The 16,795-nt window shown below is 39.4% G+C and overlaps 1 protein-coding gene across 1 annotated transcript in view; it reads right to left on the bottom strand.

Moving 5' to 3' along the window:
- The window catches only part of TACR3 (tachykinin receptor 3), a 35,008-nt gene extending 23,165 nt beyond the window's left edge, over positions 1-11,843 (bottom strand). Inside the window, exon 1 of the mRNA XM_059470730.1 lies at positions 11,368-11,843. Coding sequence (XP_059326713.1) covers positions 11,368-11,843 — 476 coding nt within the window. The remainder of the gene's footprint in view (positions 1-11,367) is intronic.
- Positions 11,844-16,795: the final 4,952 nt, after the last annotated feature.

The following is a 16,795-nucleotide window of genomic DNA, read 5'->3' as shown; positions in this document are numbered from 1 at the left end:
TATTTACATGCTGTGATACACAAATTTTACTCAAGATAGTCTTATTTTTTTGGAAATTCTATCTTTGACAGATGAGTAATTACAGAATAGATATTTGTTTTAGCAAAGCTAACTCTGTTTATAGTTAATGATAAAATATGTGATAAATCCAACATCGGTCATAATAGTGCTATGCCTTTTCTAGTAGAAATAACTGCCCTAGTATCTTAAAACATCTAAGTGCTGTCAGAAACAGGGAGCGATCTAAAACAGCTTCAGTTCAGTTCTGAATCATCAGTTTCCATACCTGGAATTTCAAGTTTGGTAATTTTTTGTTTTCACTGCACTTTGATATTTTTTCTCTGTAGGGTAACAGTTAGTTCCCCTCTCTTTCACGTGCCTTTGGCTTTTTATTGCTTTAGGTATTACATAGTATGAAATAGTTTCGAGTGCTGGGTGTCTTCTGTTTCTTGAGAACAGCAGTTGGATTGTTGCCCTCTTCTACCTGGTTCCTTTCTCCTCTGAAGAGTAAGTACCACTTGGTAAAGAAGTCAAGTTTGTAGTCATATGCCCTGTCTTTCAAATTGAGCTGGCTTTTGTGTGGACTGCCAAGCACTGTCCAAATATTTGAAGATCTTTACTTGTAGTAAGTGATAAGCTGTAAGCAAATAATAATCTTACATGCTTGTGAGATTCTTGAGGCATCTTCTTCTAGCCTGGAATCATTCCTTCAAATTGCTACTTTTATTCAGATTGCACATTGCTATTATTTTATGTGCTATTGTCAGATTTCTGTTACATTCACATTATTCTTATTCCCAGTTATATTAATCTTACTCCCAATAGATACCAACAGTAGTTCTTGTTGCCTAAGATAAAATTTGGTTGTTTTATCTCCCTGTCTGCCCTTTAAAGACATGGATTGTTTGGGTGAAGTGACTCATACAGCTGTACTGATGGAAATTTTAACAACTGGCTGTCTGAGTAAAACAAGTCAAAGGCCAAGCATCAGATAAAAAGCACGCTATTTATTTTTAGAGTTCAAATTTGAATGATAAGCCAACAGCCTAGCTATTGCACAAGATTGATTACAAATATGTCGCAGGCAGTCATTCTAACAAGCAAAATGGAAAGGAAGTAGGGGAGCTTTGACTATTCCCTCAATAATAGCTTTGTTCTGGATAGATTTAGTGGAGAGTATTGACAGCTCTGTTCCAGAGCCTTTGATAACAAATCTAAGTTATTCTACTTTGCCGGTACACTAACAATTACAGTGTGTTCTGTAAGTGTAAGTTCTCTAAGTGGCTTTTCTTAGAAACAAAATTGCTTCATTAACATAGTGAGATATTGCTTTATAACTGCAATTATTACATTCACTCAGATTTGTCATACATGTTTGGTAGCATTTTCTTAGGGAAACCATCATTGCCAGAAGTAAAGTAGAAAATGTGGATTGAGCCTTTATTGAAGGTCAAGAACTACCTCCACATTTGAACAGAATCTGGATGTTATCTCTGTAGCCAAAAGAAGCCTTGAAAAGGAGTTCTTCCTGCACTGTTAGCTGTCATTTGCAAAGGAGGCACACATGCTCCTGCTTATGATTTTGTTTGCTGTAAATGTTATCTTGCCATTGCAAGTATCTATGGCTAGTTTGTCTATCTCTTTAGACTCAATCTGAAGTAGCGGTCACTAAATTTTTGGTTTGCTCTCACTTTTGATCTCTCTCCATTCAGCAAGGGTGCTTCCAGCAGGAATGAAAGCTCCTGCTAGCACAGGCTAGAGGTTCCATGCTTAGGTGTTGCTCAGAAAATCAGTGAGGTAAGGAGGCTAAGGATAGGATAGTGGGTATGTATAATGAACATATTGCCCCTGAATATTACGATTGCTCTGTATGATATCCTTACATATATTAAGGATGGAAAAATGCCACTTACAAGGGGGAAGAGTAGACATGTTATCTGAATTGTGCAGTGAATGGTGCTGAACATGGTGTAGAAATAGAAGAAATGTTTGAATAGGCCAGGAGTGAAAGGGAGAATGATGAGATATATAGGATCTAGCAAAAGAACTGAGACTAGGGAGCAGTTTGTTGAATGAAAAAAATAGGAGTGAAAAGAGAAAAATGACAAACTAGTAGGAGAAGTAAAGAAAGGAGAATTGTAGAATAACAGCATATAGAAATTGTGTTGAGAGAGGAGAGAGTAAGAAAGGAAACTGGGGGTCATGTGAGAGCAAAAGACATGACAGAAATCAGCCCTAGCGTAGCCGAGATTCCAAGGTAAGTAGATGTGGTAAAAAACCAGAACATTTTGGCAGTGTGGCTTGGTGGCAAGCCCTTCTGCCTCTGCAGCTGTATGGGAGAGAACTCCCAGAGAGTTTTTCCTCTCTGTAATCAGCCAACCATAAACAACATGCAAAGGGAACAGCAGGACTTCTTGGGTGCTCCGATGTCATCTGTCTTACAGACTGTTCTGCTACTCCACAGTTCTTTCAAGTTGTCTGAGCTTCATCATAGACTCATAAAATAAGCTGAGTTGAAAGCAACTCATGAGAGTCAGAGTCCAACTCCTGACCATGCACAGGACCATCCCCAAGAATCACACTGTGTGCCTGAGAGCATTATCCAGCTGACACAGGCTGTGCTGTGCCCACTTCCCTGGGGAGCCTGTTCCAGTGCCCAAGCACCCTGACAGTGAAGAACCTTTTCCTGATACTTGAGCTAAACCTCTCCTGACTCAGCTTCATGCTGTTCCTCCAGGTCCTGTCACTGGTCAGGAGGGTGAGCAAATTGTTGCCTGTCCTTGTGCTTTCCCTTCTGAGGATGCTAAAGACTGCAGTGAGGTCTTCCCTCAGTTTCCTCCTCTCTAGGCTGAGCAATCCAAGTGACCTCAGCCACTCCTCATAAGGCTTCCCCTCCAGACTCTTCTCCAGCCTTGTGGTCCTCCTGTAGATGCTCTCTAGATAGAGTAATGCCTTTATGTTATAGTGCCCAAAATTTATGCAGTTGTTCTGAAGCCAGTGACAAATGCAGAAGCCCTCATAGGTTCACCATGTTCTGTGACATTTATATGCAGACCTTGTACCTCTCCACACCTCCTCTCTAGGGACAGTAAAAGGTGATAGGTATTTGAGTTGAAGTAGGATTTCTAATGGCTACAAGCAACTGAAGCCTTGTTACACCACTGAAAAACATTCTGGAGCCACGCAGACATTTTTTCAGTGGGGTGCTGTGACAATTTGCTTTGCAGTCTTTGGACAGTAACTGTTCAGTCTGTCACCAGGCTTGAGCAGTGTGGTTCCCTGCTGAATAAAGGAGTCTGAACTCCCACTGAAGTGGTTTGATTTAAAGATGGGACTTGTAATGATTTCTCACTCCAGTGGGAGCTGCTGATAGTGCCACAGATAGTTTATTTTACCCAACAAAGCAGGGATGTACTGCTGAAAGGAATGAACTCATTATACTGATTTATCACAACAAGCAAAAATTATTATTACCCCACCCAACAAAACATTTATACTTGGAAAATAATTATAAGATGGAATATGCATATTTAGAAATGCAGGAATGGAAATATGTACAGGTAGAGTTCAAGCTAGCACTTCCAAGAATGTGGGTTGCTCAACAACTGCACCATGTTCTACCGTGTATGACTCCAAAGCATTTGAGGTAGCACTTCAGTTTCATATGCACATCATTAGCACATGATTTTTTTTTTTTTTGTGGCCATATGACATCCCACTGTCATCACTTCTCTTACATCTTTATCTTGTGTTAATCTTTGTCCCTAATTGATTACTACTGAAGTCAGCAAGAGTCTTTCCACTAAGTTTAATGAGAAATCATTCAGGCTGCATGCTACAATGGCTGGTGCATCATGGTGTACTTGCTGCTGCTCTCTTTTCGTAGCTGCTGGGGTCAGAACAGATCCAGTTCCCTTCTGAACTGCTCTGTTTGTCTAGAGTCTTCTCTAGACAATTTAGACTCTTCTTTTCATGTGTCTTGGGTTCACCAAATCAAGAAAATCTGTTTTCTCAGAAATAGTCTTCTTTTGAATAACATTGATAAACTCTTTAAGCCAGTAGTTTTAATGGCAGCATAATCATATATCTCTCTTACAGTTTTCAAGTAATATGAGCCAAATAGCTGCTAAATACTATAAAAGCTTGAGAAGTTTTTGTATTATGGTCCCAACAATAGAAAAGATTAAAAATAAACCTAATTTGTCTTTTTGTAAAATAGCATAGACTGGCTAATACAGCCAGGAAGACCTTTAGTCTTTAACACATCATTTAGAAAATTGTGGCAAAAATACACAAGATGTTATTAAAAGAAAATGATGTTCAAAATTGGATCCTGCAAATGCCCATTTGGAGATGCAGCTGGAAGCCGTTAATCATCCTAATTGATTTGTTTCACCTGTTTACAATGTGTTTATAAACTCACATGGGGCAAAATGTAATCATCTCAGATTGTAACAGGAAATTGGAACTTGAAAAAGGAAGAGACTGAGAGAAAAATCATAATGCTTACATGTAAGTGACTTGTCAACAGGACACCACAGAGCATGCTTCTTTCATGAATACAGAGAGGCTGTTATTCCCTCAAGACAGAAGCTGATCTTAGGACTTTCTATTTAGAATCAACTGGTATTTAAAAAACTTAAGGAAATTGCTGTGATTCCCTGCCCTTGTTTAGAACATTGGTGTGGAAAACCCTCCAAAATGTAAGCTATATAGGGTAGACTAAAGGTGATGGAATGAACTAAGATTTTAAAGGCTTTTTTTTGTATTATGAAAACAAAATCTTTAACTTTTGTATTCTTTAATCTCTATCTGCTACCTACTAGAGCAAGGCTCCTTCTTTTCTTGTGTGACTGGTTTGTATTCATTTATTTAGTCTGACTTTCTCTGCAGGAAGAGTGGCTGTGGGCATTTCTGTAGGACTGTAACTGGCTGTTGAGACAGACTGGTTTTGCTGCCCTGAAGGGCCTGTTGTGCAGTGTTCACCTTAAAGCTAATGCCATAAAGGAGGTGTGTGACAACATGATAGGTAAACACATGGTACATTTGAGAATCAATATCCCAGGAGTATAATTTGGCCTTGATTTACCCAGAGGAATGTGTGTTGCTCTGGGTGAATGACTATTTGTGCTTTGAGCAGGGGGAAACAGTTTTTCTGAAATCAGAAGTAGCTTCCATTGCCTTGCTTACAAGCACCTCTTAACTAAAACCTAAAACCGGTAACATTGAAAGTTTCCAGGATGGCTGAGCTCTCATAAACAGTGCATTCTGCTTGAGGAGGATCTGATAACTGACAATGGGCTAGATTTTTATAAGTATGCAATTGATTTTATGCAATGTATTCTGTATCAATGAATATTGATAGAAAAGGCCTGTCTCATAAAGTGACGGACTGACTTCCCCTGACAGAGAGGTTTCTGTTTCTCCTTTTCTTTTAATATCATCTATGTAGGCTATTGAGGACCAGTATCAGTGCAAGGTCTGTAGAAACAGCTCCAGCTGCATAACCACTGTTAGTTACATTTCTTCCACTGTCATCTAGATGGGTTCCTTCTTGTTTCTGCAGTTATCTTGAAATAATTTTATTTTAGGGAAAAACAGGTATATGAATGATACAGCTTTATTTCCTGGTTGGTAAATCAGTCAGAAAAACATGCATGTAGGCAATAATATTTAAGAAAATCAGCAAATAAACAAAACAAACTGCTCTCCCCCAAAAATTCATCACCCCAACCCTTGACTAACTTTTAAAAGTACCACAGGTCACATTGCATAGTAAACCACATAGCGTATTTTAATAGTTTTCATTAAATTATAAATAAGAGTATGTATTTAAGGCTAAGATTCTGTCTGAAATGAACTTCTTGTTTGAACATAAGGTTAAAACTTAGTGGATATTTCCTCTCTGGAACAAGAATTCTGGGGGCTTGTTGCTGTTGTAAATGTTGCTTATATTTCTCAAGATATTGGTGTATCAACCTCTTTTTTTACAGCACCTTTTGAAAGCAGCTTATTAAATAGAATATTTATTCAGTACACAACAAAAAAGAAAAAATAACTGTTATGCCTGTATTTTTTTTTCCAGACTGCCCCAGTATGTTTTTAATAATTTAACTCTGACATGAATTTTGGCCAAAACTGGAAAAAAGTCCTGTCTTTTTGCCCAATCACCGTGAAATTGTACCATTGCAAGAAAAGGTTTGTTTTTCCTAGGCCTCTGCATGCTGAATCCTGTTGCCATTGCTTCAAAGTGTTCTGCAGAAACTATCTCACCTCTTTACTAAGAGAGAAAGAGAATGGCCAAGTCCAAAAACTATTTTAGACCCCCAGGTGAGTCCTTTGTGTTTCAGCTCTTGATATTTGAACCCTTAATGCCCTCCTATTGAACTTTCTCTCCAGTTCTGAGAATTTGTAGCTTTCAGAGGGCAGCCTAAATACTGGAACTCATAAATAAGATGTGCTTCATCTTCCAATACTCTTTGAGGAAGACAGAGAAATGCAGAAGGAATTTTCTCTTTGAATTCTATAGTTTGGCAAAGTAAGAATAGAAATAATAGTGATCATTTCTAAAGCATATCTTGCATTTTTTGCCCTTTGTGATGTGCAGTGACCAAGTCTAATTCCTGAAGTTGTGAATTTGAAGTGCAAATTCTCACTTCTTTTTAAATGAAAACCATTTATTTTGAGACATCTAAATCTGAGGGATAGGGAATGAGAGAGGGGCGAAAGGCTGCAGTTCTGTTTGAGCAGAGCTCCGTGCCAGGTGTGGCAGCTGGGCAGTGCAGGCTTCCTTCTGTCACTGCTTCAGCCTCCTCCATTCACCAGTGAGCCAAGCACAAAACACTTGGTGCCAGGCTCACATTCAAGGTTGCAAATACCAAAAGATCTTGATGTGCATCTCCTGCTGACACTGCTGCCATATCATCACAACACAGGGTCATGCCCTGTGCACTCCGTGTCTTAAACTGCCAGAAATGTTTGAGATCATTTTTATACATACACATTTCCCTGTACTTTATTATTTCTGAGCACACAAGGTAGGTAACAGATACTTAACAACAGTCAGATAATAGATGATTTGGAAGGACTATCAGTTTAAAATGCTTATGGTGCATGAAGGCCTTGAGCAATTTGTCCCAGGAATGGGAAATCAGGGAGAGTGTGATACCAAAATGTATTCTACTGGAAAGATAAGACATTTTTGTGCCAACTGCCTACTTCAGAATTTCAGTAACATTAATTTATAGGGCATGTGGTACTATTTTGTGACAATAATAACTGCTCTTACAGAATACATCTGGAGAGATTGAAGAGCCTAAGTGATGTTTTCAGGATGTGAGTGTGTATATATGATGAGTTTGGATTTTATTTTATGAGGTGAATCCTGTGTTTTTCTCATGTCCATCTTCTGTTACAAGCTCGTATCATTGCTTTTGCTGAAGTCTGAGTATATAGAGGAATTATTAACAGCCATCAGTAACTGAAAAATGTCACAGGAAAAAGAGAAAACTGACACAGTATATGTGTGCTTCTGTAAATATATTAAAAGTGAGAAAATAAGATGGGAAACTAGAATGACAGGTATTGAATAAGGATAAACATATGCTTGCTAGAAACTAGGTAATACTAAGGTTCATAAAAAAAGAGAGAAGACTGTGCAAGCAGAGAAATAAAATTGAATATTAAATATAAAGTCAAATAAAATGAAACAAATGTTTTCTGCCTTCAAAGACCAAAAACTTTCAGGTGTACTAGAAAGAAAAGAAATGGTAAGATATGAATAGGATCAGCAACTACTCATGATTGCTATTAGAATACTTTTAAGTCATGAGGAGTTGCTTTTACGAAGAGTTAAATTCATTGACATGTGAAAATCATTATGGAATTGCAGAGAGAAAAGTAACTGAGAAAGTAATACAGTAAATGTGCTAAAACCAGGGGAAACTGCATAGCACTAAGTGCTCTAATGAAGACATGTTATTTTGTGCTATATTGCTGCATTCCCAAACTTCCACTGTAACCATCAAGCATCTGCAGAGAATTTTTAGGCCTACACACAAAACAGGTTGTATAATGAAGCAATCTCTGGACTCAAAAATAATTGCTGGCGTACCTGAGCCACCTTCTTTGCATGCTAAGATCTTGTAGGAAAGACAGCAGATCTTCAGTACTAGGTGGCCTAAATTCTGCATAATTTACTGTCATTAGTATGTCCAAGAACTGTACAGCAGTCACACACTGTATTGCCGTGATCACAGATGGAGTTTAGGATCATGGATGGACCCTTTAGGATCATGCACTGGTGAGTGACAAGGGCATATTGGCTCCTATTCAGTTTATCTTGGACTGTTTACCAGTTTATCCCCATAACATAGCTAAAGGAACTGTTGCACTGGAAGTAATGGAACTGTGCAGTGCGAGCTACAGAAGAATGCAGGAATGAATGCCTGCAGCACAGTGTAAAATCCCTGCTGCTTCTGGTGCCTGAAACAACTTGGTTTGAGTACCTGTGCCATCTCTGCAGTAGACTGCAAAAAGCCTGCTGGAAAAGAAGGAGAAAGCAGGGAAAAAAACCCACTAGGAAGGGTTGGTCAGAAGTGTGAATAAAGCCACATGAATTTGAGTCTGTGTTCAAGGACCAGGATCTTCAGTCTTGGATACTTTATTCGTCAGCTCCAGATGCAGCTCACCCCCACTGCAGGAAGTGCGTAGTTCACAAAACTCTGTGTCAGCCCAGTAATCTCACAATTCACACATCTTAGAATGTCCCACAGAACCAGATGGGAAAGGAAACTTGTACTGCCCATGACCTCTGCTCAGTGATGTCCAGGTTCACAGTCACACATTTACACTCTATGAACATTTGGATGCTCTAAAGCAAGCAGTGGAGCATAACACAACATACTTTTTAGTGAGTTACTACTCATGACCTTTAGTATTTTGAGATGGTAACAATTTCTAAAGGAAAATCATCTGATTCCATCATTTCAGTTCCCTTAGCAGCTTTATCCAGATTTGTAGCTTTTTTTGTTTTAATTCTTTAAATTAAAAGAATGTGTAAGGATGAGTTTACTGGGTTAAAATGGCTGAACTTATACGAAAGGCAAACGGGGAACTAAAGTTTTAAAAGGCATCCACCCAGCAGATCTTTGCCCTGGAATAGGGCAGTCTGTACATCCAAGGACATTCCTTGGGATCTGTTTTGACCCTTAGGTTTCCTCAGCTTGGCAGAATTGCTTTGCCGAGGTAGCCAGGGAATATTTAAAGGCACTGAATGCATTGGGTGTGATTCGGCATAAAAGGAATAGCAGTGAGAATAGGGAAGGAGGGATAGACTGCTCTTCTGTTTGTTTTACATGATGCCGCTTGGTACTACAGAGAGTTCACCTAAACACAGCTATGCCATTGTTCATTGAGAAGATATTCATTTGCCTTTGGAAGCAGGTGAACTTGGAGGATGTAACATAGTGATTTCTTCAGGGGATTTTCTGACAAGAACTAGATCAGAGTGAATAACAGTAGCTATTTACTCACCTCTGAGCACCAACATTTTGCACTGCTACACTAAGGAAAACATTTCCAATAGATGTATCTGTCCATTGCACTTTAGTCAGTGTGGAGCAGAGCTGTTTTCTCTCACTCTGGAAATGCATTTGGATTCCTAAGGAACTGTATTCACTTTTGTTCCCAATTTCCTAACATAAATTTAGGAACTACCAAAGTAGTAAGTACTACATCTCTGTGGATAATTTTGTCAGGAAAAAATGAAACAAAACATTAGTCAGAGCGTTCCTGTAACTGCTCAACTAATGACTTGATGAGCTGCAGCAGCAACTATTCAATATGCAGCTCTTGCTGTTAAATACTTCAACTAAAGCCGTTTTATGTTTCTGAAAGCCTCAAGCTAGATGACAGTCTTAAGCAAAACTCAAAAAGAGAATGAAAAAATCTTTGCCTGGTCAAAGGTGGTAGCATTGGTGTTACACAATCTTCTCAATTTTTAATGGGGATTGAGATTTGAGAAGATACATCACTAGCAGGAGGAAAGTGTGCTGATTTCCTCACGTCTTCTCCCATCCTCAGAGCAGAAAAGTACAAGAGTTGAAAAGAATCTAATTTGCTCTTTCCTTCCTAGCTTTACAGAACTGAAATGCATTTAGCCGAGAGTGCCCCTGAAAATTTTCTATTAGTAGGGCAAACAGAAAAGTATTATTATGAACTTGCCCACAAGTTCATAATAGGCACAACAATGTTTCCCAATCTTTTTACCTGGAAAAATGAGAAATAACATTTAAAAAGTGGATTGAATCTTATAAAACCTTAACTACCATCAGTTGGAAATACTGCAGTTCTGATAAGTCAATTCAGAAAATATGTATAATGTGATTTGAATATGTAGGAGTTTAGTGAATAATCTCAGTGCATTGCTAAGAGGAGTAAAAGACCTGAAATACAAATCAGTTAAAAAAAAAACAACAAAAAACAAACAAACAAACCCCAGTAAGTTATCTCTCCAGCACAGCAAATGTGAAAACAATAATAAAGAAACATTTCCCAGGGGAGACTCAGAACAGTCTCTGAGAAACGGAGTCCATCAATGCATCTGTGTAGGAAACTGGCAACTACATCTTCCCTCTGCTGTATGGATGTTACAACTGTCTTATTCCATTATTGTCAGGACTACAAAGGTAAAGTTTTTCCCAGATATTTTTTCTTTGAGAGTCACAAAGCTTTATTTTGCTTCAAGAAATCAGAAAAAACCTGAGCACTTTGAAACTATGTTCTTACCAGACCTCTAGATATGCACAGATGGTAATGTAAATAGTCTCATTAGTTAAAATCAGCAGGAACAAAGCATCTCAGAGCTGACTGTGAGAAAAGCTATTAAAAATGGGATCTGAAGTGATTTCTGAAGAGGAGGCAAATGCCTCTGCCATCTGCAGAAATACAGAAAAGAGGGAAATTTGAAATCCTCTCCCTTTACACACAGACGCTCTGCAACTCCTTATCAGTATATATCAGATGCCTGGCTGAGAGACAGACTGTTTTCACAGTGGGAAGCAAAACCCTGAGTTGCTGTTACAGAATAAGTATTGAAAGATGGAGCACAGCTGAAGTCAAACAGAGAGAGGAAATTTTGGTATAAAAGAAAGCAGTAGAATAAAAACAATGGAAACCTGAAGAAAAAAGACCAAAGACCAGGAGGAAAAGAGTGTTAGGAAGAGATCCTAAAGAAGCACAGAGGAGCACAGTGAATGAGCTATTGAGATCTTTGCCTCTCATCGCTATGATTGTTGTCTCTGCATTTTTATTTTGGCAGAGAATCTGATCTCAGTCTCTCACCCCTACACTTTTCTCTTGTCTCACCTGTCCACAGCGATGGCTGTCATGGAGTAGATGCTGGCGAAGACAGCTGTGATTGGGAAGAAGTTGTGGAAACGGCAGTAAGCCTCTCCAAAGTACCACTCGCTGTGCAGCGCGTAGATGAAGTTGATGAGAGTATTGAAAGCAGCCATGGAGGCATCAGAGAAGGCCAGATTCACCAGGAAGTAATTTGTCACTGTCCTCATGCGCTTGTGAGCCAGGATAATCCAGATGACAATCAGATTCCCAAAAACGGCCACCGCCACCACGCCACCGTAAGCCAGAGACCACAGGGCAATGCGCCAGGAAGGTTGCACGAACTGATTGGAGAAGTTGCCTGCTGAGGAAGCTACAGGGGCAGAAGCATTTGCTGCTGGTGCTTCCAGAGCCTGTCCCCAGGGATCTCCTGCTTCAACAAGGCTCACGTTCCACCTGCTGCTTGTGCTCATGTTCCACTTGGCTGTGGGGACCGAAGTCATCTTGGGTGTTTCTCTCCCCTCTTCCAGGAATGATGTAGCTCTCCCACCTCCCTATCCCAACCCCCCCAAAATCCCCACCAACAGATAAGAAGAGGGAAGGAAGAGAAGGGGAAGTAAGGCAGCACAGCAGGTGCTGGAAAGGAGAGCTCTGTCAGAAAAAAATCTTTGGCTATGCTGTTCAAACTGTTAGAAATGCTCTAACGGACAAGTCAGGAGAGCTACCTCGGAGTAGAACAGCATCCTGTTTCTCCTCTGTACAGCCTCTTGCTTTTGATTTTGCTCAAGGAGAAGGGGACTGGGAGCCAAGGCACATTTTATAGGCTTGTGAGTTCCCAGCGTCACGAAGGGAGTGGAGCGATAAGCTCCATCGGCTGGTAAGCTAACAGCTCCTTCCCTCTGCTCTCCCTCCCCTTGTATGTCATTCGTTGCCAGCAGCAGGCACTTTCAGGAGCTGTGGAAAGCATCACAGGGAAAATGAATTCTCATCTCGTTTATGTTGAGAGATTTGTTTTATATTGTCTTTCTTTAAGTTTCATTATTGTGCATCCTTTTTTAAATAGTCTATTTGCCCTGTGTTTGCAGTTCTAATCAGCTGGCTTAGTTGAAATTCCCAGGACTGAGGCTGCCTTTTTATTAAAGCTCTTTCCAGATGAATTTATTCCAGATCAATTCAGACCTCCTTTTTTTGCTGCTCTCTTTTTATTTAGTACACACTTTCCTTGAAACCATTCTGTAACTTACAGATTTAGAATAGTGACTCTTTCAGACAAACAAATACATTTTGCTGCTCTCTAATTTCACTTTTCATTCTGTAACATGTAATTGATATCAAGAAATATTTATAAGCTATTTGCATGTTCAGCAGTTACTGATTTTTAGTGAAACAGAATGCAACCCTAAACATAGGTGTCCCTAGTTATGGGTAAAATATTAATGGCTTGTTTTGTGTCTTTGAAAAAAAAAAGTTCTTTTCCCTGATTTGCATGTATTTCATGCTTAGTACTATTATTATTTTGAGCAACCAATATTTTGATATGCAGTGATTTCTATAACGGTATAAAAGGGTAAATGAGGAAATTTAACACCCAATGTTTTCAAATCCAAAATCAGTTTCCTTGTTAATATGTTAACAACAGCTGGCATTAGGAATGCATGTTTTATGCAAGGATTGATTGCAAGGGACTTCAACTAACAAACCTTTGTTATTCAATAGGCTGCAGTCTTAAGAAAATGTGTTTTAGTGCCAATCTTTCATGTTTCAACAATTTAGAGCTTCTACTTCTCATCAGCAGAGGTTTCAATTGTATCACAGCAGTGGGAGCTATTCAATGTCCCTATCAGCAATGACACATTCAGTACTTTTTTAAACAAAAGCTTCAAACAAAAATCAAATACTCCTGTATACCACTTCCTCCCTGATATATTTACCCAGTGGAAGCAGTGCCTGCATTTTAATTGTCAGGTTTTCACTGCAGTTTTAATTTGAATGAATGTAATTGTGGCTGTTTCTGTATGAGCTTTTACCAACTTATCCCAGCCCGAGCAGCTGCCCACATCAGGCTTAGAAGCTTTGCAGAAAACCACAGAAGCTCTGCTGTAAATCACCTGGTGCTACAGCCTGTCTAAAACCCACCCATGCACTGCAGATGCTTGTAACAGGAAAGTCACTGCAGTTAATCCCACAGTTCCATTTTGAATTCTCAATCTTCCAGCTGCCTCTTCTTTCTTCCTCTCCCTGGAGGCGAGCCTAAAGAAAAGCATGGTAGACAATCTCTGTGAGTTTGAGAAATGAAAACATTCAATTGCTGGTTCCAAAGAGTGAGGAACAATGGACTGACTAGTTACAGCAGAGTTGGACACTCAGCTCTTAATTCCAGCAGCTTCACTCAAGGTTTTCACATGGTTGTAAGCCAGAGAGTACAAACCCAGCCCTGTGCCCTGTACCATTCCACCTTTATGCCCAAACTAATAACTCCAGACTTTATTCTTTTACTAAGCTGATGTGTTTTTCACATTTGTACACCAGTTGTACAAGTGCCCCACATTTTTCTGTTGCTTCCATCCATCTCTCCCAACCTCAGCTCTATTACTCCTTTCCCTTCATTTTAGCAGAGACAGGCATCTTATTTCTAGCACACAGTACTGACAAGCGTGCGGTAGAGTGTAAACTTACAGGAACAGAATCCTGTAGGGCACTGTGGTAATTTCCTCTGTATGGGGAGATAAAGGATCTGTGTTTGCACCACTTGCTGAAGTTCATGGAATCCCATTCTGGTCATGTTTGTAAATTCTGTCTCAGGTTTCCATGAAAAATGTGTAATATCCAGTAGTGCTGCAAACTAGGGACTGGATTTTGACTTTGAAAGCAGAAGTCTAATTTCTTGTTCTGGAATGAAGCTTGTTCTAGCTTTGCTGTGAAAAATTGCTGGCCACTGCACTCCAAGTGTTCAGGAGAGACCATTCCCATGTCTTTCCCTAATCATCTATGGTCCCCCCAAGGGAATTTGTTCTCAATGCATTCCCCATCACAATGTGAGAAGACAGTACAAGGTAACATCTCCTTATTCTAGCAGAACAATAGGTAAACCGAGTCCTTGAGACTTACTTTAAACACAAATCAGGAAGCTTTTTGTAGTCTGTGTTTGTGAAATGTCAGCCAGGCCCCCCAACACAGGAGTGTCAGCTTTGCAGTGTAGAAATCAAAGTCTCATTGATTCTGTCTTCCTCTTCAGAGGTATGCTGAGAAAATAAGTCTTCCCTGTAGGGAAATTTTTGTATACTATGCTCCTCCCCATCCCCTCTCCCCCATAAATGAGAAGAAAAACCATGAGGTAACATTAGCATAAATGGACAAGCTAGATTTTTTAATTAGTCATTTCCTCAGTAAGATGGATGTGATCAGCCTGCAGCATGTATCTGAAACTGGCAAAAGAGGTGGCTGAATATCTGGACTTGTTTTGTTTTGAGAAGTGGAAAACTGAACAGCACAGGACGAATGTTGGGCATCTGGATCAGTCTCCCATGGGGAATATTTATAACTCCTTTTGGAGATGACTAAATATTTGCTAGAATAAATTCTCTGTGTTCTGGTTTTCATTCTTACTGAAACCACAGAGAAATAATTGGAGCAAAACCAGATTTTCCTACATCCAAAGGGCTACAGCAAAAAATAGGGTAATCTGCCCTTGCTAGCATTTTACTAAACTAAATAAGAAAAGATGTTGGGCAGCCAGTCATTAATTGAATCTTGTCTATGGAGGAAACTCACATATATAGGGATGTCAGCTGTGCTTCTCCATTAAAATTTGTATTGGTTACACATGTACTGATTGAAATTTAGTCAGCTGGAGGCCATCAGCATTGAGTTTCTCAAAAAAGTTCCATAGCAACTTTGGTGAACACATTTGTGTTCATAACTTCTGAGTAGCATAATCTGCCTGACTGGGATGCACCTTATGCATCCCAGTACAAAAGACAAGGATCTGTGTTTTTTCTCAGTCTCTCATAGACAATAGAGGGTAACTGTGCTGGTGTTTTCTTCCAGAACTGTTACAGGTATTTGTTATCTTATGTTAACTTTTGGCCATTCCAGTTTATGCCTATTTGCGGTTGGAATGTTTAATTTTCCACTCTGTAAGGCTACTCAGTTTTAGAGTGACTTTCTTCTGGCCATCTGCTCTCTTCTATTTCCTGATGGTCATTTGCTCCTTTGCTTTTCCACTGACAGCTACTTTGTACTTTTAAACTGTGGTTAAACTTGTCACTATTAGCAGCTCCCCAATCCTAGCTTCACAGAAACACTAGGAAATCGATAAGAAATATCTAATGTGTGAACAGAAAAGTAGCTGTGATTGTCTCTACTTCTTCCTTTGTGTTATACAGTTTGAAGCTATTTTTTCACAGTTCCAGCTTAGCTGGCTCCTGCTTAGCCAGAGCAGAAGCTTTGCTCCTGACTTAGCATCTTGACTACAAGGTAAATTTAGAAGTTATTCTTAGTTGTTTATGAGATTACGATTTAATTTTCTACAGGTCTTCTGATGTGCTTGAAGTTTTGTTTGAAATTTTTCTTTCACTAAATTTTTCTGTGTGCTATGAGAGTGAGAGACAGAGAATATCATCATCATTGCACAAATAGGGATTTGTGGTAAAACAGCAGCCTGCACAGTATCTCTGTTTAGCAGAAGTGATAATGGCATCATTAAGATGTTTTACAAGGCCTGTCCTCTGTCCTTTCTTTTGAATATAGAAGAGAGGGCATTGTGAAGTTTGCTTTTGGTTTTGGATTTGCTTGCTTGATTAGGCTTAGCCTAATTACCTCTTTCCCTGCCTCCTTCCTCCAGTGCCCCACTGGAGGAAATGATCCTTCAGCAGGAGCAGCTTTTATTCTTCAGATTTGATAGCTCCTGTCCATCAGTCAGTCATGAAAAGGTTTAGCTGGGGCAGCAGAATTTATGCAATTTAAGGATGCTCAGCACTGCCCTATTTATCATGGCTGTGTGTTTGCATAGTGCTGCTCTCATGACAGTGCCAAACCACCTAGATCTTGAACAGTTTGCTTTTATTTGTGTAGCTTAAAACATAAGTGGAAAACTTAATAATTCTTTGATAAAACTTGAAAACTTCTGATAATTGTTTATGAGTGCAAAAGTGTTATTCCTGTCACCAACTGCAAGTGACTCAGTAGGATATTTAGCAGCTTCACAGGCATCCAAGTAAGGATGTCGCAGCAAAGGGGAAAGACCAAAACCAGAAATACAGTGTGTGGCTCTTCATCATGGCTAGAGGGGGCCAAAGGGTGAGGAAAATCAGAGCCAAATAAATGATTAGAGACAAGTTTTCTTCTGGAATATGATGCTGACATGCAACTTTGCTGAACTATTTTTAGAATAAAGTAAAACTCAATATGTCTAGAGATGAGTTATGAGAAACAAAAAGTAAATAGAAATGAAGAC

This window comes from Ammospiza nelsoni, chromosome 4, assembly GCF_027579445.1.
Source record: "Ammospiza nelsoni isolate bAmmNel1 chromosome 4, bAmmNel1.pri, whole genome shotgun sequence".
Lineage (NCBI taxonomy): Eukaryota > Metazoa > Chordata > Aves > Passeriformes > Passerellidae > Ammospiza > Ammospiza nelsoni.
Note: the sequence above shows the minus strand (reverse complement) of the source record. Positions and strands in the feature narration are given on the sequence as shown.